Raw genomic sequence first — 26,314 nt, 5'->3', positions numbered from 1 at the left:
GTCGGCTGGCCATTTCAAAAGTCACATTAGTCCTAGGCACACATTAAAAGACTCCACATGCTGCAGGGAGCTGGGGCCTATCGCAACGCTCTCTTGCTGCCTTTTTCCTGTGGTATGCACACAGCGGATGAAAGGCATGCTTCCACTTTGCACGTTGTGGGGTGGCTTGGTGGCTGTGCCCATGCTTTGATTGTAGACGGTATCGGGTTCATCTCCAGGTAAAAGGATCGGATGGTAGGGAATGTGGAAGGACTTTCCTTGCCCAAGACCCTGGAGAGCTACTGCCAGACGGAATAGATAAAAACACAATTTCCTAAGTGAGCAAATGCAAAATTATTTTCTTCATTTATGCATTGCATTTAGCACATACCTGCTAGAAATGGAACAATCTAAAATTCCCATTAATGAATTGTGCTTTTCACAGTTTCCCCCTGCTACCCATGCATACCTTGACCGGCCCACTGTGAGATTTGGTTTCCAGAGAATGAGAAAACCGAGCAGGAGTAGGTTTATATTAAACTTTATTAATATTAGAATTAGGAAGTATCAACATGGAGATATATACATAGCTAATGAGAGACTCCCCCACACGGCCATGGATAGCTGCACACCTCATGTGTCTCTATGCAATGATGCTTCTTATACACACACACATACAAGCCCGATACCCCCAAATGGAACACATCATATCCTTTCTACACTTTGTTCAGGGCCATACCAAGCACCCAGCTATGTACACATGTACATATTTAGAGTGCATGTGTGCGCACACCAACACAGACTCATTAAATAAAAAGAGAAAGCTATTTATTGATGGGTAACTTGCTGTGAGGTACACTTGCTGAACTAATGGCCTTGTATTATCCTACTGAGAAGGAGGATAATTTTACTACCCAGTGCTTCCCTAGATTTCTGATCAGATGCAGCAAGCAGACTCCCTCTTTTTCCACCACTTAGAAAGACAAAAAACCCTCCCAAAAATCCAGTTTACTCAGCTGTTACACGCACATCAAGGTAAGTCACCACCTTGTAACTTAGTCACCAGCACTGACCCATTTTTGCCCTTGGAAATATGTCAACCGAACAAAGCAGTGGGACAGGATGGATTCTTTCCACTTGGGGGCCACAGATTACACACAAACTGGAATGGAATTCAATTTGCTTTCCCCTCTTTTTTGTTTGAGTGTGTTACAATGAGCGCTCCTGCAAATCAAATGCTGCCATCTCTGCCTTTCCTTCAAAGCAGAATGTCCACAAATAAAAACTTCCACATCATTTCCACGCTCAGAATTAGAAAACTTTGATCTCAGGTATGAAATTCTGCAATTTGAATTCACACTACAGGCTTTCCAAGTAGAAATATCCAGAATGCAAACCGCCCCAGAACTGACTCTACAGAAACATGCAAAACAAGAAACACGCATACATAAAACCAACGTGGGGATTGGGGTCATTTCTCTCTAGTGGAGGGGGTTCTGCCCCCCCAACATAAAGCCTGCCACCCCTAACATAAATCCTGGCTAAGCCCACGGCTGTGAGTAGGGTGAAATTAGGCATTTGCTGTTAATAAGGCACACTTCCCAGCTGCATAGGTTTAAGATAATGTATCACATTCTGCGATCAACAATCTGCTACAGAAAATTCTGCAGCTGGTTATTTCATAAAGGACATTTGCAATCGCATAGCCACACCAAAACCCCACATTTGATTCCTCTTCCCCCCACCCCAAAAAAGCATTCTGTATTTGGCTGTTTATAGTACAAGAAGTAGTTGTCCTGGCAAACTGGTGACAGCTATCCTACTGGGAATCTGTGAAGGAGAGCAGCTTCACACATTACACGGAAATGGAGGGCAGAGGGGACACACATTCGCTTTCCACACTTCTGGTGCCATGTCCCAAGGCGGAACCGCAGCACCCTACTTGCCTTGCACCTGTGGACTTCCCCAGCATCTGGTGAGCGCACATCTCATAGCAGAGGAGATGAGCAAGTTTCAGTTTTGGATGACACGCCAGAAACATAAAAAGAAGGCACAAAACCAGTTAGACGCCTTCACACCCTTCTGTTCAGCACCTGAAGCCACGTTCTTGTGGATGCAATTTGGCCTTATCCAATGCATATGCCATTTCCCTAACCCTATCCGAGCCAAACACTGGTCTTATATGCCAGTTTTTGAAAATGTATCACACAGATGGGCAGCTACTTCTCTGTAGCTCTTATTGCTGACCTTGCCATTTTAACCATCCAATGTAAGTTTTAATGCTGGCCAGTTGCACCCACCCTGAATGTAAATCAACATCCGAGGACACCCAATATTGCAAAGTAAAGAAAACAAAACAAGGGGATGCAACAGAATGGCTGAGGAGGGGTCCTTGCTACCCCATACGGAACCCATTTACACAGCTGAAGCATTTTATCTCCTGCGTTGACAAGCTCTGACCACATGTCCAAAGGGCCGTGGTTCTTTCAACCCTTCCTGGCCCCTTTAGCAAAGGCCATTGTTTTGCTACGGAGTTGTGAACATCAACGGAAGTAACTACCCTGCATATTGCTTTCGTGAGTGCTTATCCTGGGTCTGAAAGAGGGATGGGCCATGGACATTTCCAGAAACTGGGGGAGATGGAGGCAAGGTCAAGGACTAGGACAAAGTGGCCAGGGCAGGGAGTCTGCAATAGCACATCTTTGCCCACAGAGGGCAGCATGCCAGTCGTTAAAACGAGTGGCTTGCTGGTGTGGGGGCACCACCTAGGAAATGGGACAACATGCCCTTTTCTCAAAAGAGAAATAACTGCTTCAGACAAAATATTTGCAGCTGAATTAGTCAGCTTGGGCTTTGACCAAAATGCCTGCATTTTGGTTCCCCAAGACATGTATATTGCTGCAGATTGTTTTCTTCTCCCAGCAACTGAAGTTAAGAAACATCCTCAATTATTTTAACATTTCCCAGCTGCCTTTCTCTAATTGGCTACCTCTCCCAAAAAACTAAGGAGTCCTGACTCCTGAGTTTTCTATCTATGTCTTATTACATTACTGGTTCCCCCAAAATGTTGGGGGGACGACAAAATCTATTCTCGCAGATGGCCATATATCCTAGTGTGGTGATGTTATGGTTAAATCTGCTACACAAATCAATATAAATTACACAGTGAACATGTGAGGAAAATTGGTGGCCCATGTTTCATGAAGGGGTCTTGGGGAGATGGTCGGTGTTGTTTTTCTGTGAAAGTACTGCAACTTCTGGTTGAAGAGCAGTCAAAGCTCACTTTACACGGCTAGTGAAGGCGAGGTCTGTGGACTACCCAGCCGCCCACAGAGAATAGCTTAGCAACCACTGCACTTCCAGAAAACCCAGGAAACCCAGTTCCTCTTTAACACACCACGTTGCCCTGCACAGATTATAACAATGGGCTAGTTGTCACATGCATATCATCACTCAGTAGTGGCAAGTCTCAAACAACCACTGTAGATAAAATGCCAACAAGAGTTTTCATACGGTCTGTAGTTATTAACTTGTCAGTGGAGACTGCTCATATATTCACCCTCAAGTAGCCAAGGGCTGTTGCAAGTGGGTACATTTACTGCTTGAAGAAGGCAGAAATTCATATGTATTAGTAGGCCAACGCATACCTAATATATTGCAGAAACAACTTTCATATCCCTTTCAATTCAATGCTTTTCAATGGAGTCAGTTCACACATTCAGCTGCCAAGTGATGTATAACCACATGTTGCGTAACTGGTGTACGTTGTATGCTGAAAGTGAGAATCAGCCTTGAATTCAGCCTTTCCCAAATTCCATTTGCAATGATCACCCATTTCTTCTCTCTCCCAAACTATTCTCCCCTTCTCAGTCCTGAAATCTCTAAAGTCTATACTGCAGGGGTAGACCTGGGGAACTTCCTGCTAGTGGTCCCTCTGTGAGATGAGCTCACCATAGGCAGCCTTTTTAACCACAAGGGATACATCCCTTACATGATGTTTATTGCCATTAAGAGGCTAACATTTCAAAGGACCAGGCTATCACAACTGCAGCCATCAAGGGAGCCACCTGGACAGTTGAACCCATGCCCTGTACACACAAATTCCAGAGAAAGTGAGGCCAATTTAAGGCTCAAGGAAGTCAGGAATTCTTAAATCCCACTGCTTCTAATGAGATTTAACCATGCCTCACTTTCAATCTGGTCTCAAACGCCTTGCTTAGGAATACATACCACTGAAATGATGGGGCCTTACTTCAAAGTATGGGGGTGCAACTTGGATACAAGTTTTTTTTGTTTTTTTTTTAAAAGGGAACTTTGCCACTGAGTTCCAAGGAACATTAATTGCATCCACACGCCCAGATCTAGTGGCGCGCCTTCCTTAAATAAATTTTGCAATGTGAGAAGTGGCTCCAAGTCCTCCTCTATCCCACCCTAGTTTTCTTCTCCTTCCATCTGACCTCCAGTCCCACATCCTCAATCTTTCTTCTGCCTCTGTTCCTCCAACCATTACACCTGTGCTTGCATCCTAGTGCCTTCTTCTGTCCTGTTCTCTGTCCTTCTGCTGTTGGCTTGTGTCTCCTGCAGGAAATCGCTGCCACCGAGCGCAACATACAACAGTCCGTGCCCGGTACTCTCACTGGCAACTAGAGGGGGTGATGAGGAGGCAGGCCTGGCCTGGCCTGTGGCGCCGACTCCAAGCCAGGAATCCTTTGTTAGGTAGGAAAGGCCACATGGTGGGGTCAAAAGAGGAAGTGGGTGCCGCGACCTGGCTCCACCAATCGCCACACCTCTCACTGGATGAGCGGAGCGGAGCGGTCGTTGGTCACTGTACGCTTCAGCTTGATGTGAGCAAATGGGTTGGTCCTGCAGTGGGAAAGGGTAAGTCAGAGAAGGAGAAGTGTCACCGTGGCAGGAAGGAAGCACCAGATCATGAAGGATGCTTTCAGGGAAGTTTTTAATGTGTGATATTTTAGTGTATTTTGGTTTCTGTGGAAGCCGCCCAGAGTGGCTGGCGAAACCCAGCCAGATGGGCGGGGTACAAATAATATATTATATTATTATTATTTCTGAAGCTCTGGGTAGGGAGTTGTGACTCTCAGAACCATAGAACCACAGGATTGTAGAACTTGAAGTGACCACGAGGGTCACCTCAAAGCAGAAACCTTTCACTCAGCCTGGGGCTCAAACACACAACCCGGAGATTAAGCGTCTCATAGGGGTTAGCTCAATATGGCAGCAAATGAGGTGACAATGCAGAATACAGAGAACAGACAATGGGTGGGGAAGCAACACTTTTTAATGCTCTTCCATTTTAAAACAAAGAAGCTCACTTTGCAAATATAAGACTCACATTTCAGGGACAAAGACTCTAGCCTGGCCTTTTGCCCACAGTGATAGTTTCCTGTTTGCATGATTTATTTATTTTTAAATGTATAGGAGCATTGAAAAGCTGCAGTTTTCCCACCTGTAACCTGAAGAAGGGAATCCATTCTACCACTGCACTGCGTCAACTAGGCCTGAATCACAAGGCACCCCAGAAGCTTTTGGGCATGGTGCCCTGTGCCCTCTGAGACTCTTAAAGCACTATATGCAAAATTATACAGTGGTACCTCTGGATGCGAACGGGATCTGTTCCGGAGCCCCGTTCACATCTTGAAGTGAACACAACCCGCATGATGCATGTGTGTGATGTCATTTTGAGCGTCTGCGCATGCGCGAGCAGCGAAACCCGAAAGTAATGCGTTCTGTTACTTCCGGGTCACCGTGGAGCGTAACCGGAAAACGCTCAACCTGAAGCATATTTAACCCGAGGTATGACTGTATCAGAATTGGGGCACTGGATGTCTCACAGGAAGAAAGACGGCTGTGGAAGCCACAGGAGGGTTTCTTACCTTGACGGGGAACCACTTGGACTGCCAAATTCATTTGCTAGCTGGGAAGCAAAACAAGAAAGAATTGCATTCAGAGAATCCTTTCAGTTTAGGCAAAAGGCCCACAGACTCAGAGATCTAAACCCCAGAGTAGCAGACAAAGCCACAAAACTGTAAAAACTTTGCACTGCAGAATTTGCAACTTGAATTTTGAATTGTTTCTGCTAAGAAATGTTTCTTAGTGGCCTTTGACCGCTGGGTGGCAGCACATGAACATTAAGAGGACAGACGTGGCTAGGGCCCCTCTAGCACTCTCCAGCTCCTTCTCCACACACAGCCACCCTGCAAACTCACCTGCGACAGGTCTGGGTTCAGCATGCTGTAAGGGCGCTGGCGGGATGCACTGGCACGCGGTGAAGGCCCAAAGCGTGGCCCGTCACCACCGTCGGGGCCAATGGGTGGAGAGCCGGCTCGGTCCAAATTTCCTGTGCTGCTACTGTTCATCTTGCTAAGTGGGAAGCTGCTCAGGAAAGGGAAAGGAGAGAGTTTTATGCCAATTCATGCCAAACGACTTTGGCTTCCTAGATCTGATGCAGGATTTCCCCTTCTCTGTGCTTTTGAGGAAACCCTGTAGCCTGGGCACTCAGCACACCCTGCTTGATCCACCTATCTCTTTACCTATATATATCTGGCAGTGGGAGAGGCAGGTGAGCCCAAAGCCCACTGCAGTACAAGGATGGGAAACCCTATTCCCACATAATCTTAAGGCAATCCGTCTCAAAGGGTCAAAGTGACCTGCCCCTCCACCACCAGCCAAATCTCCCTCTGAAGCACTGGGCCCCCATCTCCCACCTTACCTGCTGAACGGTTTGTCAGACCCTTCGGCTGGGGGGAAGGGCCGGGTGTAGGAGAAAGGAAACCAGCCTTTCCTGTAAAAGGGGAAATGGGGAGGGAGAAACATGGGAAGCATACATTTAAGACCAGAAAGGAAAAGGGCCAAAAACTGCTTCCTATTCTTTCTGCGTTTGAGGTGGGGCTTAAGAAGGGTCAGTGCTAAGCACAAGAAGGTTTGGGGAGATCACCTAGCGGGCTAAGAAACAGCAGACCCTAGCAGCCCTAGCAGATCAGGGTTCTCAAGAAAGGGGAATGAGCTTGGTTTAGTCACAAAACCAAGAGGCTGATAGCCAGTGTTCTTTGCAGAGGAGTCACAATGGCCTCACCACCAGAGGCAGTGAATGCCTCTTGCTGGGAACTGCAAGCGGGGAGAGGGCTGTGAGGTCCTGCTTTCCGAATTCCTGAAGGCACCTGGATGGCTGCTGTGAGAATGGGTTGCTGGACCAGATGGGCCATGCGATGTTCTTGAAGGATAGTGCCTCCTAGCTGGGGCTGCATCCAACCAAGAGTAGACCCACTAAAATTAATGAACCTAAATTGGTCATGTTAACGAGTCTACTCTGAGTAGGACTCCCAGACCCTTATGCAAGGGAACATAAAGGTAAAGATACCCCTGACCATTAAGTCCAGTTGCAAACGACTCTGGGGTTGCGGCGCTTATCTCGCTCTATAGGCCAAGGGAGCCGGCGTTTGTCCGCAGACAGCTTCCGGGTCATGTGGCCAGCATGACTAAGCCGCTTCTGGCGAACCAGAGCAGCGCACGGAAATGCTGTTTACTTTCCTGCTGCAGCGGTACCCATTTATCTACTTGCCCTTTGACGTGCTTTTGAACTGCTAGGTTGGCAGGAGCAGAGACTTAACAACGGGAGCTCACCCCGTCACAAGGATTCGAACTGCCGACCTTCTGATCAGCAACCCCTAGGTTCTGTGGTTTAGACCACAGCGCCACCCGCGTCCCCCAAGGGAGCATAGGAAGCTACTTAACACTGAGTCAGGCCATTGGCCCATCAGTGTATTGTCTACACTGACTGGCAGCAGCTGCTCATGGTTCCAGGCAGAGGTCTCTTCCAGCCCCACATGAAGCTGAACCTGGGACCTTCTGCATGCAGAGCAGATGCTCTGCCACTGAGCTACAGCCCTTCACCTCAAGGGAGCGGAGTCGAGCAGTTGCTGGCTGTAAGGTCCACAGAAGTCTATCTAGTCCAGTATCCTTTACTGCGGCTGGAAGTAGCTCCCCAAGGTCTCAGATGGAGGTCTTTCACATCACCAGCTCCATAAAATGCCAGAGACTGAAAATGGGACCTTTGAGTACTATTGCCCTACAGGTCTTATCCAAGCTGAACAGGCCTCTCTCTCTCCCTCCCCCTGCAGAGGTTGCAAGAGAATCCTCATACCTGGTCCCTGCAAACTGCACACATGACCTGGACCTACAGAGGTAAGGGTAAATTCCCACCCATCCAACAGAGAAAGCCTACCAGTTGTGTTTGTATGGGGCAGAAAGGGGAGGATCTTGCTTACATTTTGGTCGCCTCGTTTTCCCCATAATGCCAGCCATCCCGTGCCTCGGTCACTAATAACAGAATGACGTCTCCCTCTTGGAAGTTGAGCAGGGTGCTGTTCTCTCCTGCCGCATGTGAGAATATCGCCTGGACCCTCCGCCGTTCAGAACGTGGAGGCAGGACCGACAGAGGATTGATGCGGGGCAGGGTTTTGTTCTCCACTGTGAGGAGACGGGAACAGAATTGGGATAAGGAAAAGGCAGTAGTGTTAGTGGCTCTCTCTGTACATATGTATATTTACTTTTAAGACTGGAAGAGCTGTATATAGCATATAGTTTAGCGTCTGGAGACAATAAACACTGAACTGTATGAGAGGAGTTTTCCCCTTAACTGGAGACTCTGGAAGAAGCTGTCTGATGGGAGCAGGAAATCTCTGAAGACTCTGCTAGGGCTCCACATCCTCTGCTGATGCATCACTCAGGTGGAGGTGTGGCAAGCTACCAACTGACTTCTACAAGTCACCAACAATTCTTACAATCAGTGCTCAAAAGGTTTTATGGCTTCTTTTTAAGTTCTGCATCTCATCCTCCATCCTGGCCAGTCCCCAAATGGTGCAATGGTGAAAAAGTGGCCTCGTGCAACTCCAATATCGTCATTGTTGTTTTAAGGGAATGGGCAGAATTTGTTCTGTCCTGACACTGCACAATCTGGAGTTCTGACAAGAATTCAACAGAAACATGACTGATCAGATGGCATAAATTACAGAGTGGAAATCCCATTCCATTCATCCCGGTTTTGAACTGGTGCTGGCTAAACAAGGAAGATGGGCTGCAGGTCGAAACCAACCTGGGGCACTTACCCAGCGTTGCTAGGCGGGTCTCCATTGACATTTTGCGTGGCATTGGCAGGGTGCAGGAATAGCTGTCGGTGGTCTTGGTCTGTGGAGGGGCCTGAGTGGTTTGTGTGGGTGGCAGACCTGATGTGATGGTGAGGGGTTCGGTGACTGGCGGGTGCCCCAAGTCCCGAGATCCCCGCCCACGATGTGAGTCGCCATTTGGTAATGGCATCACCTCCTGGACTGAGGCACGCTGTGGGGGATTGGTGGAGGGAGAAGGGAAGAGAGAAAGCAAAGAACGGATAGGGCATTATACAGGTGAACCCCGATGCATCCTATTGCCCCACCTCCCCGCAGCACAGAGAACTTATAACCTTTGGGCGAGTGTGGCCCTTCTTCATAGTTGGCTAAAGTGCCACATTAGTAGTTTGGGAGCTGCCATTTGAATCCTGGCAGTAAAGAGGGAGGTTGGGGCCCCCAGGATGAGTGGCCTATTCACCAGTCCACCCCATGGACTCACGTGGTTTGGCCCCAGCTCAGGGAGCTCTTCCAGGACCTTGGAGCCAGGGAGGGCATCATTGGCTGGTATGGGAGTCCCACCAGAGAGGTTATTGGCCGTGAGCTTGACCAGGGCCAGGGCCCGCTCTGGTAGGCGGGTAGGTTGAGTGCACGATGTCTGCCAGATGGGCAACTTGGCTGCCAGCAGCTCCCGTACCTGCAAAGGGATGAAAAGAAGGTCCATGTTGCTTGTTTTTGCTTTCTTTTAGCCAACCGGCTTCCACCCCGTGCCTCTTAAGCTACTAGCAGTTGTCTGTTAGCTCCAGACTGCAGGAAGTTGTGCTCATTTCTCTTCCCCACCTCTAATTCCCAGATTTCACCTAGACTTGGCTGTAGAGGAGCAGACAGCATAGTTGGAGGGGGCAACACTTACCTTACCTTCCAACAGCTGCGTGGCTGCTGTTTACTGGGAGGGAGAGGGACAAGTTGGCAGGGAGGCTGGCACAGTCCAAAGCACTGGCAGTTCTATTATTCTAATATTCTCTAACCACAACATCACCCTGGCTCAGAATGATGAATTCCGCGCCAGTGCCAAATTCTGCAGTGCAGTTGCGGAATCGCAGAATGCAAATGGCCCTTCCTGATTCACTCTCCTGAAGCCTACATTGCGGAGAGGGAAAGTGAAACAGGGGCTTCTAATCCCTTCTTCTGTGGTGGAGAGGGCGCAGCTCACCTTAGTGTGATAGTTGCTGAAGTGTTTGGAGACTGCACACTGGCGGTCCACCAGAAACGAGTACCGGCGCCTCTCCTCCGTCAGGGCCGCCTTGTAGCCTTCAGCCACGAACCGATCCAGTTCGCTCTGTTTGGTGCTCATGATCTCCACATACTAAGGCAAAAACCACCATGAGAAGGGAAGGAACCATCATGTTGTAATCTGAGGCCCAACTGCTTCACATCCAGGCCTGCATAGCAGCTCTGTACACCATTACGTCTCTCCTATATTACGTAGCACACTTCGTTTAATTTCATAAATGTATATCCCACCACCCTTTGACAGAAATCATTCAAGCGGGTTACAATTAAAAGGATGTTTAAAACTGGGGTGATTTCTTTAGGAAGCCAAAAGGTGGAGAGGGGAAGGAGGTGAAACGTGCAACATCATACTTGAAGCAAAATCGTTTTCTTATTACACTTTGTGGAAACATGTTTTGACATGTCGCCTTCTTCAGGTGCGAGTGCGAGAATGTCAACAATGATTATTAAACTGATGATAATAACCTTGCATAAAAAACACACTTTGCCTCAAAATAAAATACCAAAACAGGTATATTTAACTTCCATTCTCTCTCTTAAAAAAAAAAGTGAAAAGGAACTGGTGTGTAGAGGAGAATTCTGAATACATTCTGTCTATGTCTTCTAGTCTCTAAACTCTTTGGTTTGACTGAGTAATAAAACAGAGAAACTTAACCAGCAACAGTAAGGGCCAAATCAGGCACGACACCACTCACGCAATTAGCAATTTCATGATTTCTTTTTTTAAAATACAGTAATAAAATAGCAGCAAAGGAGTCCCAATTCCAATTGAGACCACAGCAAAAGAGGCTCCTGCACCCACCTCTCTTGCTTCCTGTCCCTCTAAGCAGCCAGTACTAATACAGATCACACCCCACTTGCCTACTATTTACTTTTTAAAAACAGAACGAAATGTGTTTGTTCATTGGACGCATGGTGCTATGTCGAGTTTAGCCTTAACAGCACAATCTGTGCATGTTCACCTGCAAATAAGTCTGACTGTTTGATGGGTCTCACTCCCAAGCACATTTAGGATTGTGGCCGGAAACGCTTCCAAGTATTTTACTCAGTACTCTTTTCACGCATTGCTGTTATCATCTCTCCTAGTGCCCTTGAAGAATGCAACAAGTCAAAACATGTTTGGGGAGTATCACATCGTATAATAAAAATTCTTTTCACTTCAAGCATCATTTTGTGGTTTCATCCCTGGCTTCCTCCTGCCTCTTTCTTGTTGGGTTTTTGACCTTTTGGTGCTCTGGGCTGTTCCCTCCCCTCTCCCCTGTTCAAGGTAATTTCTTCCCTACTCTTTGAAATGTTGCCTGTGGGGTGAGATAAAACACCCTGTTATTTTATATTCTATATCAGACATTTACCCAATGCAGTTTCTCCCTGGCTCATGGCTGGAACTGCTGTTCAGCATTTAGAAAGCTGCACAGCTCACAGAGAGATATTATTACAATCAACAAATACATTAGCGTTCAAATGTACTCCTGTTCGCATGCACTAGGGAAAAACATTAGGCACCGTTTTGTTTTGTTTGCACCGCTCATTCTCCTAGCAAAGGACACCTCCATTGCCTCAGGGCAGTTTCTAGAATCCCTTGGCACATTGTTCTGGAATAATTAATGTGGAGTAATTGCCACTGCCTAATTCCACACTCACACAACCACCAGTGTGAATTAGGATCTGAGCTCTATCCATACGCAAGCATAGAGAGACGATTGTGGGGAGAAGTCAGTGCTTCCTTACAATTTCAGCCCAATTGTGAGTACAAAAGGATGGCAAAGGGGCTCTGAAACAACTAATCTAATTTTAGGAAACACAGGGCTTGTACTGATTTTATATCCTGGGAAGCTAGGGGCAGGGGGCAGTCTTATAGGATCCAGGAGCTGAAGGGTTATCTCCATACCCCATTCCCTACCAACCCCCTCCTTGTGGCCTCTAGCCTGAGCAGGCCTTGATCCTGAAGTAATGGTTGCCACGGCAACAAGGTTGACAAAAGGGGCCTTTCCGGAGCCAAATGCTGCTGCTAGGATTCACAGGATGGGGGTAGGTGGCGGATGGTAGATAGGGGAGACAGGGCACCAGACCAAATTTGAGTCAGAGAGCGAGGAAGACGGGTGACATCTGAATCAAGGCGGGCGCACCCTTTCTGCAGCGTTCTCCATGCACAGGACTCCATCCCCTCGCAGAGAAGCTGTGCCCGACCTTTCAGGTTTGTTGTGTAAGTGTGTACCGACTGTGCATGTGAAGGCGGGTGTGCAAAAGCAGCACACTGCACTTGCACATGCATTCTGAACAAGCAGGGTGTTTGTGTAAGGCTCTGGGTACAGGGTGTGCATGCATAAAGGACATGGCATGTATGATTTGCGCATATATGCACTTACGGGTGTGCGCACAATGATGTACTGTATATACACAGGTCTGGCGGAGAGACTGTGTACATTTCTCTTTGTATTACTGTCAACAACCCAGGTACCCCCTCTGTAGAGATTACCTCTCCAGGCACTAAACAGCCAAAGAATGTTAAACCCTTTTAAAGACATAAACTTCTTAGTGACCCCAATCCCAGCACCCAGATGGCATCTGTATGGAGTAGCCAGGTCTTGAGTGTAACCTGCTCCATTGAAAAACTTTAGAAAGCTGAACTTCCAAACAACAATATTCCTACACCTTTTTGCATTCAGATCTGTATTTTTTCATTTACACAAACAGAACTTCCCAATATTATACATTTTCAAAATTTTGAAACACAACACATACCAGCAAGGTTGTTCTGTTGTGTACCATTTTTTCTGTAACCTATCTGTTGCTGCTATTGTTGCTGTTGCTGTTGTTGTTGCTGTTGTTGTTGTTGTTATTATTATTGTTATTATTATTATTATTATTATATGAAATGTAGCTGAAGGCTAAAATTGTAATTTTTTAATCTCATCCCTTTTGTGAGAATTGACCATTTTGGCCTTGCAGGGCTACGCAAACACCTTAAAAGCTCAGCCCAGAATTGAGGTAAGTCAAAACTAAAAACACCATTCTCTTCAGAACTTCATGGGCTTTAATATGGTATGTCACAAGACGGACTGACTTAAAATTTTAAAGTTACAAGATTGATTTTAATTTTTTTTAAGTGAGTGATGTGCAAGCTTGTGGGTTCAATCCCAGGCATCCTAGACTGCAGGACAGGGGAAAAGACCACTGCTTGAACAGCTAGCTGCTTCCAGCCAAGGTAGATGGTAGATGGGCTAGAAAAGTCATTTATCTACCTCAGCACAAGGTAGCTTTATTTATTATCTTATATCTTGTAAATAAGCTCACTGAACTTGAGGAGAGAGAGAGAGACATGAGGCTGTTCTGTCTCCTGCCCAGATAGCCTGGCCTGGAATTCCACATATCCGCTTCTGGCAGGATGTGACACTGTTCCCTGAGGGAGCGAGCAACATTCCCATTGTTCTCTTAAGCACTTCCCTTTATGGAATCCTTCCCTTCTCCGCTGCCAATCTTACCTGCACCTCGCGATCCCCGTATTTCTGTGGGTTTTTGCTATTCTGGCACTTCTTGCGCAGTTTTTTCAGCTCCGTCTGACACTTTTCAATTGACTCTGCTTTGGAACGGTGCTCGCCTTGGTATTTCTTCAGGGTGGCCTAGGGGAGGGAGGGCAGGCACCAGACAGTACATAGCCAGGTCAGCCTTGAAGGAACAGGATCCTTCCTGCTTCTCTGAGCCTCATTCCACATATAAATACACAGAGCAGCTCAACAGATGGGCTGTTGAGCTTTTATTCCTTTCGGATGAACAAGTAGATCAGGGGTGGGGAATCTTTTTTCAGTCTGAGGGCCACCTTTCTGCACCAGGGGGCCGCATGCTAGGGGCGGGCAGGGCCAGAGACAAAAATGGAGAGCATTGGATGTCTTATCTCTTATCTATATATGATAGGCTACAGTTTCAGTCACACAAGGCTTTTACACATGCTCACACCTCTCTATCCAGGCAAGCAAGAGGCATTGTCTCAGTTACTGGAGGATGGGATGGAGCAGGGTCAGAGTTCAGAGCTCTGAGGAGAGGTTGTGGCATAGGGAGAATCCCAGGGGCCAAACAAAGAGCCCCAGAGGGCCGCATTCAACCTGAGCCAGAGGTTCCCCACCTCTGGACAGATGCATGTTGACAGAATGGAAAATACCTCAGGTCACACCCTTCTCAAATCAATACGACATACTAAATGGATTATTGGTTTCCCTGAGGGACAACAGCTGGGCTTGGGCCAAACTGGGTCTGTCTTAAGAGAAATCTTGGACCTGGCAGAAACAATGCTGACAATGGAGCCTTGTTTCTTCACAGCCAGTCTTAAGAGCTGAGCTGCACATCTTCACCTTGGGCAAGAGTGGGGAACTTGTGGCCACCCACAAGTTCCCTGACTGATGGCCACGCTAGGTGAGGCTGATGGGAGTTGTAGTTCAACCACATCCGGAGGGCTACAAGTTCCCTGCCCCAGACCTAGAGGGCTCTCAAGAGAGTGCCCAGCCCTCAAGCTTTTCCACACAAATAGCAAGGCCTCGTTTGGGCCTTGTCGCTGGCTAGCAAGAAGCTCTCTGGAGAAGTGAAGGCCTGTGAAGAAGTGCTGACCACCGTCTCCTTTGCTTTCTCATAGACTCTGACTATCCCTCAGTCTCATCTTCCTCAGGGAATTATTGTGAGATAAAGACAAGATGAAAGAAACATCACAACCCATGCTTAGCTGAATAAATTCCTGCCTCAATGGCACTCTCTTCTGTGGGTAAATCAGATACCTTCCTAAATAGCCAACTGTAAGAAATGGAAATGTATATAAACAGAGATGGAACCAGTGTTTAATTTATGAAAAAAACAAATGCAAGGCACATGCCTTCCTGGAAGCCATACTATGACACTATTTGACCTGGAGATTCCAGGATTGTTGTGACAGGCTCTGTGGTGAGGGAAAGTCATTCTGCACGTGCTCAGGGGTACTTTCCTTCATCATTATTTCAGACATTCAGGGCATAGATAGATTCTGACACTGAACCCTAGCAAAGATTAAGCTTCGGATAGGATATTGCACAAGAAGTGATGGGCGGGTGAATACACATGACAACAGACAGACAAACTTGAAATGGCAGAAGAGGAGGGTTCAGATATTAATCTTTCTCTCACCATCAGATACTTGATATCCAGTTCCAGTTTGTGTTCTAGCTGGGATAACAGCTCCGAGTGGAAAAGCTTCAGCTGGGACCAGGTGACAGAGAAGCAGGAAAGGAGAGGGTGAGAGTCAGGAAGACAAGGGCCAGTACCACCCCCTCCCACCCATAGATTGGAGGTCCCAAGAATGGCTTTTGGACATGACAAGATACCAGGATAGGTGGGCCTGCAGTCCTGATTGGAGGCAGCAAAGGAGAGGAGGGGAAGAGGGCAGAGGTCTAAATAGGCACATCAGTCTGATCCAGGCAGGCCTGATGCCAGGCTAAATGGGCCCATCACATACAGATACTCACCGTTTCTTCCAGCTGCACTTGGATCTGACGGTGGACCTCAGCCATTTGGAACAACGTGTCACCTGTAGGTCAAGGTGATTGGAGGCTTAATATACCCCAGACATTCCCTGGTCTATGAAAAGGTCCTTTGTCCCCTGGACTCTGCCTGTCCCTGGATAATCTCCTTTCGGGTTAATTCCTTTCCTAGGAGTTGACCAAGGAACTCCAACCAGCTTTTAACTGGAACCAAAATGTCGATGGCAGGGATTCGTGGAAGGAGGTCTTCAACTTGGTACATACACACAAATCTGAGCACCGCTTGGCAGCTTCTGCTTTGGAGGTGCATTGTGCAATTCATACACCTGGCACAGAGATTAAATCAGTGTGACGCAGCACACATCTAGATGGGAGCACCCCCTCCAAAAGAAAGTGCGATCTAGCATAGGGGCAGTTCATAGCCCTATTGCCTAAGTAGCTAAAAGTGACAAAAAGATGTTTTAAAAAAGAAAAGCAAACATGTATCCTGCCTATTGGCTGCAGGAGCCCTCAAAAAAAGTTTACAGCATTGCCAATCACAACTTATCTTCTGTATACATAATAATCTAAGGCTGTTGTCATGCTCTGTAGTTGGGGCAGCCATGTTAGCTCCAGCATGAAACAGTGCTGGTGACAGGGGCTTAACCGAGGGGGGAGAGGTGCTTCACATAAGAGTTCAGCAAGCTGTTTTGTGAAGCCACACAAATGGGGTTGAATGGATGAAGGCAAGGCATCCCATCCTTTAAATGGGGGTGAAGGTTGGGACGAGGGGATAGGTGAAAGGGAGGGTGAGGTACAAAGGGAGGTGGTTTGGCCAGGGAAGCAAGAAGGTATACAACAAAATCACAAGATACAGAAGACGTGAGAGGGGAAAAAAACCTGCCAGCCTCTCAAAGAAAACCATTCCAAAGCATAACCTGGCCCCAAACCATTTAGACAGAAAAAAAATGTGTCTGAACTATATTTGAGGTTTTACATTTTAAAAAACTCGTCTAAAGGTGGCATTACAGTTAGGGCTGCAAAGCAGGAGGAACTATCAACAGATTTATAACCGGGATACACACGCAGCAGAATGTGGGCTGTACCATTTCAGGCTGCAGGTATGGATGGCATGTTTGAATGCTCAGCTACATGAAAACTGCCCAATAAATAGTAAACAGGACGAAAGGGAAGGGGCAGGACTCTAGAATCTCTTATACCATACAGCATATTATGTGTAACTTATAACTTGCAGGGAGTTGTGTTCACATGGGGCAGTGTTCAAAACCGGCATCCCTACCTCTCCTGTGAAGTGGTACAACCCACCCTAACACCACAGTTTTCTTGCTACCTCCCTCTGCTGCATGGTGGAGTTGATTAATGATAGGGGCCCATTTTAATCAATCGGGCCATGACTTAAGGGCACCCTTGTTTATGCTGGAGTCTATTTTGGTTCTGGTGTTGCAACAGGGAATTGAAAAGAGGAAATATTAAAGATTGCCTTTGCTTCTAACAATGAGCAGTAGCTTTTGTTTGTGAAATCGTACCTTATCTCGTATTTCCTTCAACATCTCAAGAAAGGGCCTGCCGCAGTTTTATTTACATGTAATTGATGGATCGTTTGACAGAACCACTAAAAAATCTTTAGCCGCTTGGCAGCCCTATCTACAGCGGAGACTAGTACAAAACAGCTACTGCTAAAAACTACAAGGCCCCACAGCCGACGAGCTTAAAGACTAGTTTACACCGTCAGCAGAGCCAAGCAGTAACAATCTCCTCAGGCATGTGCAGTTTTAGGCTACGAGAAGCAGTGCTGAACACCAACCTGGATGGCTTTGAAAGAGAATTAGACAAATTGATGGGAGATAAGGCTCTACTGGCCACAATGGCTATGTTCGGCCTCCACTGTCAAGGACAGTGTGATGATGGGCTCAGAGTGTTGCTGTTGCACTCAGGTCTGGTTTGTGGGCTTCCCAATGGGGAATCTGCTTGGCCACTGTGAGAACAGGATGCTGGACTAGATGGGCCACTGGCTCAATCGAGAAGACTCTTCTTATGGGTGGGTATTGAATGCTTGCTAGTGAAACAAAACAAAACCCTTCATGCAGAAAAATAGGTTGGCAGGGAGAAACTGAGGCCAGATTCTCTTCCCTGCCATGCCATTCAAACATACAAGGTTTCTTTTTTAATTAAGGAAGGATTCAAGCATGCAAACACACAAAACACCCTCGCCTTCATCCTGAAACGGCCCAGCCCAAAGGAAACTTTACCAATTGGTTTTGCTGAATGTGCAAACTGGCTCAACGTCTCGGTTCGCACAGAAGCAGGGATGTGGGGTCTCTGCTCTCTTGAGGCGTCATCCCTTGATGATTCCACGATGCCTGAAGGGCAGAATTCCATGGAGTCACCAGGAACACATGGAATGCCATCCTATTCGCCACCAATAGTCCAGATATGGGGTATGTACATGATGAGACAAGTGCAAGTGGTATCCTCATTGGAAATAGTTTGGCAGGTGGAGCAGAGCTGCAACTCAAGCCTCCCAGAAGATATTCCACAACTAATTACAAGAAGCGGAAGGGGTGCAGGAGTGGCTCTGCTGGTGCCCCTGCACTGCACTGACCTCCTTGCAGCTTCACCCCTCCCTTCTCCCTCCTGGTAAGTGGCAGTGACTTGTTTACTGGTACACCAGTGTTGCAGTTCTGCTCCACCCAAGAAACCACTTGTGAGCAACATGAGTGACCAATACTATGTGGTTCCAAACAGAGACTAGATGCTGTGGGTTTGCTGGGGTTATGCCAACTCCAGATTTGCTAACACCTTTTTGCAAGCACAAATATGTGCACAAGAGTGCTTTAGAGAGAGTCCAGTAGTAGGAAATAAGTCTCTTCCCTAGAGATGGGGCCACAGGTCGTATCAAAAACCTACCTAACTCCTTGGATCCTTGGCTGTCGCTGGCCAACTCGCCGAGTTTCACTAAGGCATCAAAATAACCCTTGGCGGCCACTGTAACTCCTGCAAGGGGTGGAGGGATGGACCATTGAATCATAAACTCTCAACACAAAAGCTGCAGAGACCTTTCCCCTTTAAGGAACACCAACTCTGACCTGACCTGGCCTGAGGTCAAGGGCTGGACTGGGGCATTCCATTACCTGAGAGTGCTTTCTGATAGTTCTTTCCCATAGTAACAAAATTCCTTAGACTGGGGTTGAATTGGTCCAGAATCGCCTGGTTACAAGGGAGAAGAAAACAAACAAATAATGCAAATCCTTCTGGCATGATTCAGACAAAGTTTAGGCACTTTAACTTCCCACAGAGAGCTGGGGCGTGTGCTTCATTTCCTCGCTGAAATCCATAGGAATTAGACGGACATAAGTGATTGGTTCATCTCCTTAGCATCAAGATTCTCTCCGTGTTATCAGGAGAGAGGACTTCCTTGCAAAACATGATGAATCACGAGTGCTTAGAAGAGACACACACTAATATTATTATTATTTATTAAATTTGTAATAAATGTACTTGATAGAGAAACTGATGGGCAAGTTGGTGAAGAAGAGTCTGAGTTCTGTATGGTCTGATTTTAAATTGTATTTGATGTTAACCTATATTTTCCTTACAGTTGGAAAACTACTTTGTATAACTTAATGAAACTTTGGACTTTGAAGAAGCATGAACTCAGGATGAAAGGGAGAAACGAGCTAAGAGGAAGGCATGTTTGGCAAATCCTCACCGTGATTAATTCCCACCTGGAAGCTTATGTCCACACTGTGGAAGGATGTGTGGATCCAGAATTGGCCTCCACAGTCACTTACGAACAGACTGTTAAGACCATATTCATGGAAGACAATCTTACTCAGCTAAAAGTGATCGCCAAAGAAGACGAAAAGTGGTCTAAAAATCTTACAAATGAAAAAAATAAAACAAAATGACATACTTTGGGAGAAGATATATAAACTAGCACAAGGAAGGGAAGAATTATATGTGAGTTGAATATGACAGAGGGTACCTGGGAAATAATACACAGACCTGGCTTACATGTGATGCTAAAACAAAACAAACCATGGCTTAGTGTGAACCTGCAGGCTCTGGGAAAGTACCTAGATCGGGGTTGTTTTGTTCCTCCCCAGGCATTCTGAAGCTGCACTGACCTAAGCCATCATTAAGCTTAGCGTATTGTCTGGAACCGGGCTTGTGAGTTCAATCTCCCCCAGACCAATCACAAGCTGTAACTAAGGTTTGTCCTTCATGGCTTGCTGTTCGTACAGGAGAGCTTAACCATAACCCCTGATGCGGAGGACAGACTAAGATAAACCACAACTCAACTCAGCATAACACTGACTAAGGAGAGAGGAGCAATGTCGCCATGACCTCCTCTCCAGGAGCACTCATGCTAAACCATGGCTTGACTTAGTATGACACGTGAACCAGGCCACAGGTAGATGAAAAGTCTAGGAATGGATAAAGAAAGTAGCTAGGTCAAATAGCTTAGTTGTCCATGTTTTCCTCTAAGGAGTTCAACTGAGCATATATATCCCTAAATTTCTCAAAGCAACCCTATGAGGTGGGTTCAGAAGTGCTGAGTGACCCATGGCAATCCAACTGCAGTCTAGCATGCTAACCACCACAATGGCTTGATCAAGAGTGAGCAGAAGCCCTAAACTTTACTAAAACGTCCACATCTATAAAATTAAAATTAACATAATTTCCGCATGAAAAACAAAACAATCAAAACTCTACAGATTTTCTTATGACCTATGTTTTGTATGATATATTGATATGCAAAAGTCAATTCATATGCAGTATTTGGGAATCGATAAATAATTGTTGATAAGAACTGTGACATTTTATTCATTTCATTTTAAGGAAGGAATTGGTTTTAATGTAGTTATTATTTTTTTTTTTTACAGGAATGCATTAGGAAAATGTACAGTTCTCCCTGACTCATGTGTGCTGCTTGGTAGCTACTGGTCGGGAAGCTATTTATCTTGTTTTGACTCCGATCAAGAGTGCCCAAGGGGGGTGGGAACAGAGAGAGGGAGGGAGAATTATCTGGACAGACAGGAATGTGTGGGAGGATGGAAAGACAGACGACAGGAACTGGATGAAGGGAGCAGATGGACAGAGGGAGAGGAGAAGGGATGTCTTGTGGAATGGAGTTGGCCTGGCCTAAACATTCACCAGAAATAAGTGGTGAAAAAGGGCCAGCCTTGGTCACAGAGCATCTATACCTCTCCCTAGGGGGACCCCTGACTACTAGGTCCAGTAGTGACCAACTCTTGGGTTGCGCCGCTCATCTCGCTTTACTGGCCGAGGAAGCCAGCGTACAGCTTCCGGGTCATGTGGGGCTGTGATTGAGGGCGCCAAACCTGAGAGAGCTGCCCTGGTGCTACCAAGTGCTTTTCCCCTTCTGGAAATAGGAAATCAGGTCTGGTCTGCATCTAGGGTTAGTGGTTGGACCCAAGCTTGCCTGGGGACCTTGGGAAGGTACTCAGTCCCACTGATCCTTGACATTAGACCTGTGGTAGAATTAAGCATTATAATCATTTAAAGGGGACGCGAGTGGCGCTGTGGTCTAAACCACTGAGCCTAGGACTTGCCGATCAGAAGGTTGGCGGTTCAAATCCCTGCGATGGGGTGAGCTCCCATTGCTCGGTCCCAGCTCCAGCCAACCTAGCAGTTCAAAAGCATGTCAAGTAGATAAATAGGTACCGCTCCAGCGGGAAGGTAAACGGCGTTTCTGTGCGCTGCTCTGGTTCACCAGTCATGCTGGCCACATGACCCGGAAAAACTGTCTGCGGACAAACGTCGGCTCCCTCGGCCAGTAAAGTGAGATGAGCACCGCAACCCAAGAGTCGTCCGCGACTGGACTTAACTGTCAGGGATCCTTTACCTTTTAGTCATTTAAAACTGCACGTGTCTCATCTGGCCCTCATATGAAAGTTCCCTGCAAGTAAAAATCTAGCACAGTGAGGAGGATGTTAGCCAGCCCACTTCTTTTGATGCTATTTTTCTACCTACAGATTAAAAATCCCTTTCCTGTAGTCAGATGCTGAATAGTCTCTTCTGCCACCTTATTCTCACCTGATTCTTTTGCTGTTGCTTCATGATGTGAAAAGGGTATTTTGCTTTCCTGTAATAATATGCAGGTGAACACCACAATCACATTCTGCCTTTTCTTCCATTTTCTGTTCTAAATTTACAATATTCATATGTCCTCCTCCTTAGCATGATAAGCTAGTGATATGATCTTTTAGCCTAGCAGACGCAAAAATGCCTTCAACAACTTATTGCAGAGTAATGGTTAGAGTAATCAACTGAGCAGATCCAGGCCCAAACTCCTACTCAGCCATGAGGCCCATGAGTCAAGTCCCTATCTTTCAGTCTAACCTCATCTCAACAAGTTGCTGTGACGATCAAATGAAGGAGAGAGTCTTACATCACCCTGAGCTCCTCTGAGGAAATGTGAACTAAAAATGTAATACAAAATTAGAATAAGTGGGCACTGCAACAAAATGTTAGGAATATGCAGTCCATTTCATTTTCCCTAACCACTTGGGTTTTCCATTCCACAACCGTGAATTCTGCCTTGACTGAGCATGCTCAGTCCTCATTTGGGGTGTGTTTTTTTTGGGAAGGAGCTCCTCATTTTTAGGTCTCTACCTTAAATATTATTTTATGCTCCTGCAAACCTTGGGATTCTCCTAAGCCTGCTGATACCTCTTGCTCATGGGTGGTACCATTTTGGCTACATAACTAACAACACTCACAGCCCAGAGATAGAGGGAATAACAGCACCGGTTAGTACAATGTTCTCCACACACCCGAGGAAAACTGCTCTGAAGACCCAGATTTCAGACAACACCAGCGCCACTCCTGCCCCCACCTTCCCAGCCCCAAGGAGACAATGGCCCCTTCTCGGCATCTGCTTTAACAGCTGTCAGATGTGTCTCTGCTGAGCGAAGACAGCAAAGAAAGCACAGGAACCCCGGCCTATGTGCGTGCTTCCTCCCCGGATAAGAAGAGAATATCCCATCCAGTTGGAGTCAAGATGTTTAGGCAACACATCTCAGGGGAGTGGAAGGGGTTAAGTTTTCCCTCCTCCTGGCCAAGTACACTGAGGCTGGGATTTGGCATGGGATTTGCTTCATTTCCATATGGGAGAAGAAAACATACAGAAAGAGCAAAAGCTTCCAGCTCCATCTGAACTTAACCAGAAAAGTGGATAACCACAGATTTCATTGAAAGCAGGGAGCCCAGGTCAGAATCTGGCCCCACATCCTTAGCAAAGTGTCTCTTTCCAAGGAAGCGAGCAAAACAAGAACACTTTATTAGCGGTACTATTTCTATTACCGTTGACGAACTTCCCCCCTAAGTTTTTTCCATCCACATGTCCAAATGCACAGCTGAGTTTCTAATAAAACAGTGGGACTGAATGATGATGATGATGATGATGATAGTAATAATAATAATAATAATAAAGTTGTCTGTAGCCACATTTCTCCTGCAAATAACAGAACAGGTCCGTTATCTGAGCAAAACTTTTTTTTTAAAGTTCACACAACTTCTCCATCTTAATTAGGGTTTGTCTGGCTCCCCCCCCCTTTTATTTACTAGAGGGAAGGGGGAACTTGCCAGACCTGGACGTTATTATTAATGTTGCGCTACATTTCTCTGCATTCAAAAGGGGGGTGGGGGCAGCGCACGAAGTGTGTGTGTTTGTGGAAATGTGGGGTTGAGGGTGGCGGCTTGTTGGAATAACTCTGCCCCACTGGTCTCTCCTCCCTTTTCACTGTCCCTTCCATTTCCGAGGCTCTGTTTTTCCAAAAGATTTTGGGAGGTGAACAAAAGGCTGGTTAAGAACAGCCAGAAAGGAAAAAAGAAAGGGGAAAAGTGGGTTGGAAGGGGATTTTTTTTGTGTGTGGCAGTGCTGGAAAGGGCTAGTGTGCGATGGGGTGTGGATGGCAGGAGTGGGGCGGAGGAAAAGAAAGACGGAAACACAAATCAGGGAGGGAGGGGGCCGGGGGGGGGGAGAAGCGGTGGGGGGAGAGAGATGAAGGGGAGCCAAAGGGAGAGGCGGAGGGGGGGGGGAGAAAGGAAGAACAGGAGGAATAAACAGGGGAGAAGGCTGGCAGAGAAATGGACGGGGGGTGGATCTGGGAAGAGAGGAAAGGGTCAAGGGAAAGAATGGGGAAAGAGGGAATGGGGAAGGGATGAGGAGAAGGATAGAAAGTGTCCCGCTCACTCACCCTATAAACGTTCTCCGTGAGCCGGTTTACCTCCTCCGAGCGGGACATGATGCCGGGGCAGTGAGCGCCGTGGGGCCTGGACGGGGCGTGTTAGAAAGGGGGTGGGGTTGTGTCCCCCCCCCGTGGGGGCCTGAGGGGTGGGTCTTAAAATGGGGGGAAGCAGGAGGGGATTGGGAGCCGGATCAGCTGGGAAGGAAAAGGCTAGGAGAGCAGCGCCAGAAATCAAACGGGATCCTTAGCAGGCGGACCACACAGATGATAGATAGATAGATAGATAGATAGATAGATAGATAGATAGATAGATAGATAGATAGATAGATAGATAGATCGTGGTAGTGAGATGGGTAAAAGCGTGTCAGGCTCATATACACGGCCATTTTTATCTTATTTTTTAATAGTACACAGGGTGCTGAGATATATACATACTGTTGCCAAATGTTGGAGAATTGGATCCCCAGCATCTGAAAGGCGCCGTTTGTTTTGGGTGGAGGGAGGTTTATGTTGAAATCCCTAGTAGGGAATTTTTTTAATCTCCCCGTCTGGAATCATTTTCAGTGTTTCCCGTTTAGGGAATGCTGTTGGATTTTAAGGTTATCAGGAAATAAACGCCCAGGTGTAAAAAAAATATGAAAGTTAGCAAGTTAGTCACGGTGATCGTCGTCGTCTTAAATTTTGTAAGATTTTGTAAGCTTTTCTCAAGGCTAAGAAAGCAAAATTCAGTGTTTGAAACCCACACACGATGTCCGAAGTCTGAAAAGTTCATTTTAGCTGTCTTCAGGATGACGAGGCTAAACGATATTTATTAGGAAGATCAAATGAAGAAGTTGGTATTTTATCTGCATAAATTTAAAGAGGAGGAAAAAAAATTGTCCCAAAAGCAGGGAAAAACTTCCTTAGATTAATATGATTGTGTATGTAGAATTGCAGCAGGGATCATCTTCCTTGTTTTGATTATTCCTTATTTTCTCTCACACAGGACTCAAGGCTGCTGAAGTTTTCAAATGAACTTCTATTAAAAATAATAATTGAAAATTTTGAAAGCTGCTGGCTTGATTAATCAGGAACCCTTTTTTCAATCAATCCAAACATTGTGAAGATATTCATCTTCCTGTCTAAACCGGGGGTGGGGAATCTTTTTCAGCCAAAGGCTGTGTTGCCTTCTCACAGGCAAACATGCAAAGGACAAATTCCAGCGACGGGTGGGGCCTTACATATAAAGTGACTAATAAATTTAATCATCGTAGTACAACAGTAGTAAAAAAAAAATCCTATGTGGTTAGAGACGTGCCTCCCTTCACACTTGGTATGTACAAGTGGTAAAACTTGCACACAAGAAAATCTGCTGTGCTGTGTAAACAAACTTTCAAAGTCTGCAAATCAGCATTTGAACTCTGATCTTGAAGGTTCAAGTCTAGGAAATAGATATCATTGACCAGTATAGGTTGGCTGGAGAATACATGAGATGTAACACAGAGGGAGATTCCAAAAATGGTTTCCAACAGCAATGGATTTGGAAGTTGGGGATAAGCGGCCCTGGCAGAGCTTGGCAGGAGGTTTGGCTATGCCTGCTATTGTTGCTTTCCAGGGCTGGCAGGATTCCCAGCCACGCAATGCCAGCTCTGGGCGGCTCGTTTTTCCCATGGGACACTGTCCAGGCCCCCTGTAGTGAAAGTCCAGGACATAGGACTTGCCTGCCAATCCTGTATCTCTACCGCAATGTGTTCTGGTAAGATGGGTGCATCTTGGTTTTACGCTGCCCCCTGCTGGCTGTCTCTGGCACTTGGAGCTGGCAAGGGAAAGCAAAAAGGTTAGGAAAAAAGGCTAGGCCTACTGCAGAACTCTAGATCTAGGCCTGGTAGGGTGAGCCATGGAACATGCTCGTAGCAGCCCAATTCCAATACCAGGGATCACTGCCTGAGCTGCCCCTGCCACACCTCGCTGAGGGCTGCAGTCTGCTTGCTATAATCCTGCCTGCACAGTGGTGCCCTCAGGGTAGGATTTGGGGCAGATGTCCAAGGCCTCTCTTAGTAGGAGAAGGAAGCCCCCCAAATGCAGCAGGGCCAGGTGACCGTGTTTTGAAGTAAGTGGAGAAATGCATATTATCATCTAAAGAATCCAACCACATGACCATTAAGCCCAGAGTCTTGAAAACATCGTGTCATAGCGTGGGCGGTGACAGCACAGGGGTGGTTCCCTTGGGTGC

General features: G+C 46.7%; 1 protein-coding gene across 4 annotated transcripts; it reads right to left on the bottom strand.

Moving 5' to 3' along the window:
• Positions 1-504: 504 nt before the first annotated feature.
• LOC307201842 (BAR/IMD domain-containing adapter protein 2-like) lies at positions 505-24,950 on the bottom strand. Of its 4 annotated transcripts, none has more exons than XM_079951316.1 (14): positions 24,538-24,950; positions 19,018-19,093; positions 18,794-18,880; positions 15,872-15,933; positions 15,534-15,605; positions 13,871-14,008; positions 10,309-10,461; positions 9,598-9,792; positions 9,102-9,330; positions 8,262-8,463; positions 6,707-6,778; positions 6,204-6,369; positions 5,871-5,911; positions 505-4,842 (listed from the first exon to the last, which is right to left on the bottom strand). In XM_079951316.1, exons 2-14 carry the CDS (start codon positions 19,046-19,048, stop codon positions 4,770-4,772), a joined length of 1,521 nt encoding a protein of 506 aa, XP_079807442.1. In that variant the 5' UTR covers positions 19,049-19,093; positions 24,538-24,950; the 3' UTR covers positions 505-4,769. The 4 variants fall into 4 exon arrangements, with proteins under 4 accessions (XP_079807442.1, XP_079807441.1, XP_079807443.1 ...); XM_079951315.1 differs by lacking the exon at positions 24,538-24,950 and adding an exon at positions 24,112-24,234; XM_079951317.1 differs by lacking the exons at positions 18,794-18,880; positions 19,018-19,093; positions 24,538-24,950 and adding an exon at positions 24,112-24,175.
• Positions 24,951-26,314: the final 1,364 nt, after the last annotated feature.

This window comes from Podarcis cretensis (assembly GCF_951804945.1).
Source record: "Podarcis cretensis genome assembly, chromosome: 13".
NCBI classification, from domain to species: Eukaryota; Metazoa; Chordata; class Lepidosauria; order Squamata; family Lacertidae; genus Podarcis; species Podarcis cretensis.
This window is presented reverse-complemented; position numbering and strand designations above follow the sequence as displayed.

Excerpts from the sequence above, each read along its gene's own strand:
- LOC307201842 (XM_079951315.1), bottom strand. The coding sequence starts at position 24,159 with ATGTCCCGCTCGGAGGAGGTAAACCGGCTCACGGAGAACGTTTATAGG. Across the intron at positions 14,009-15,533 it reads TGGATATCAAGTATCTGATG|GCCACCCTGAAGAAATACCA; the intron begins GTGAGAGAAAGA and ends TCCCTCCCCTAG. Across the intron at positions 9,331-9,597 it reads CTGAGCTGGGGCCAAACCAC|CGTGCCTCAGTCCAGGAGGT; the intron begins GTGAGTCCATGG and ends AATCCCCCACAG.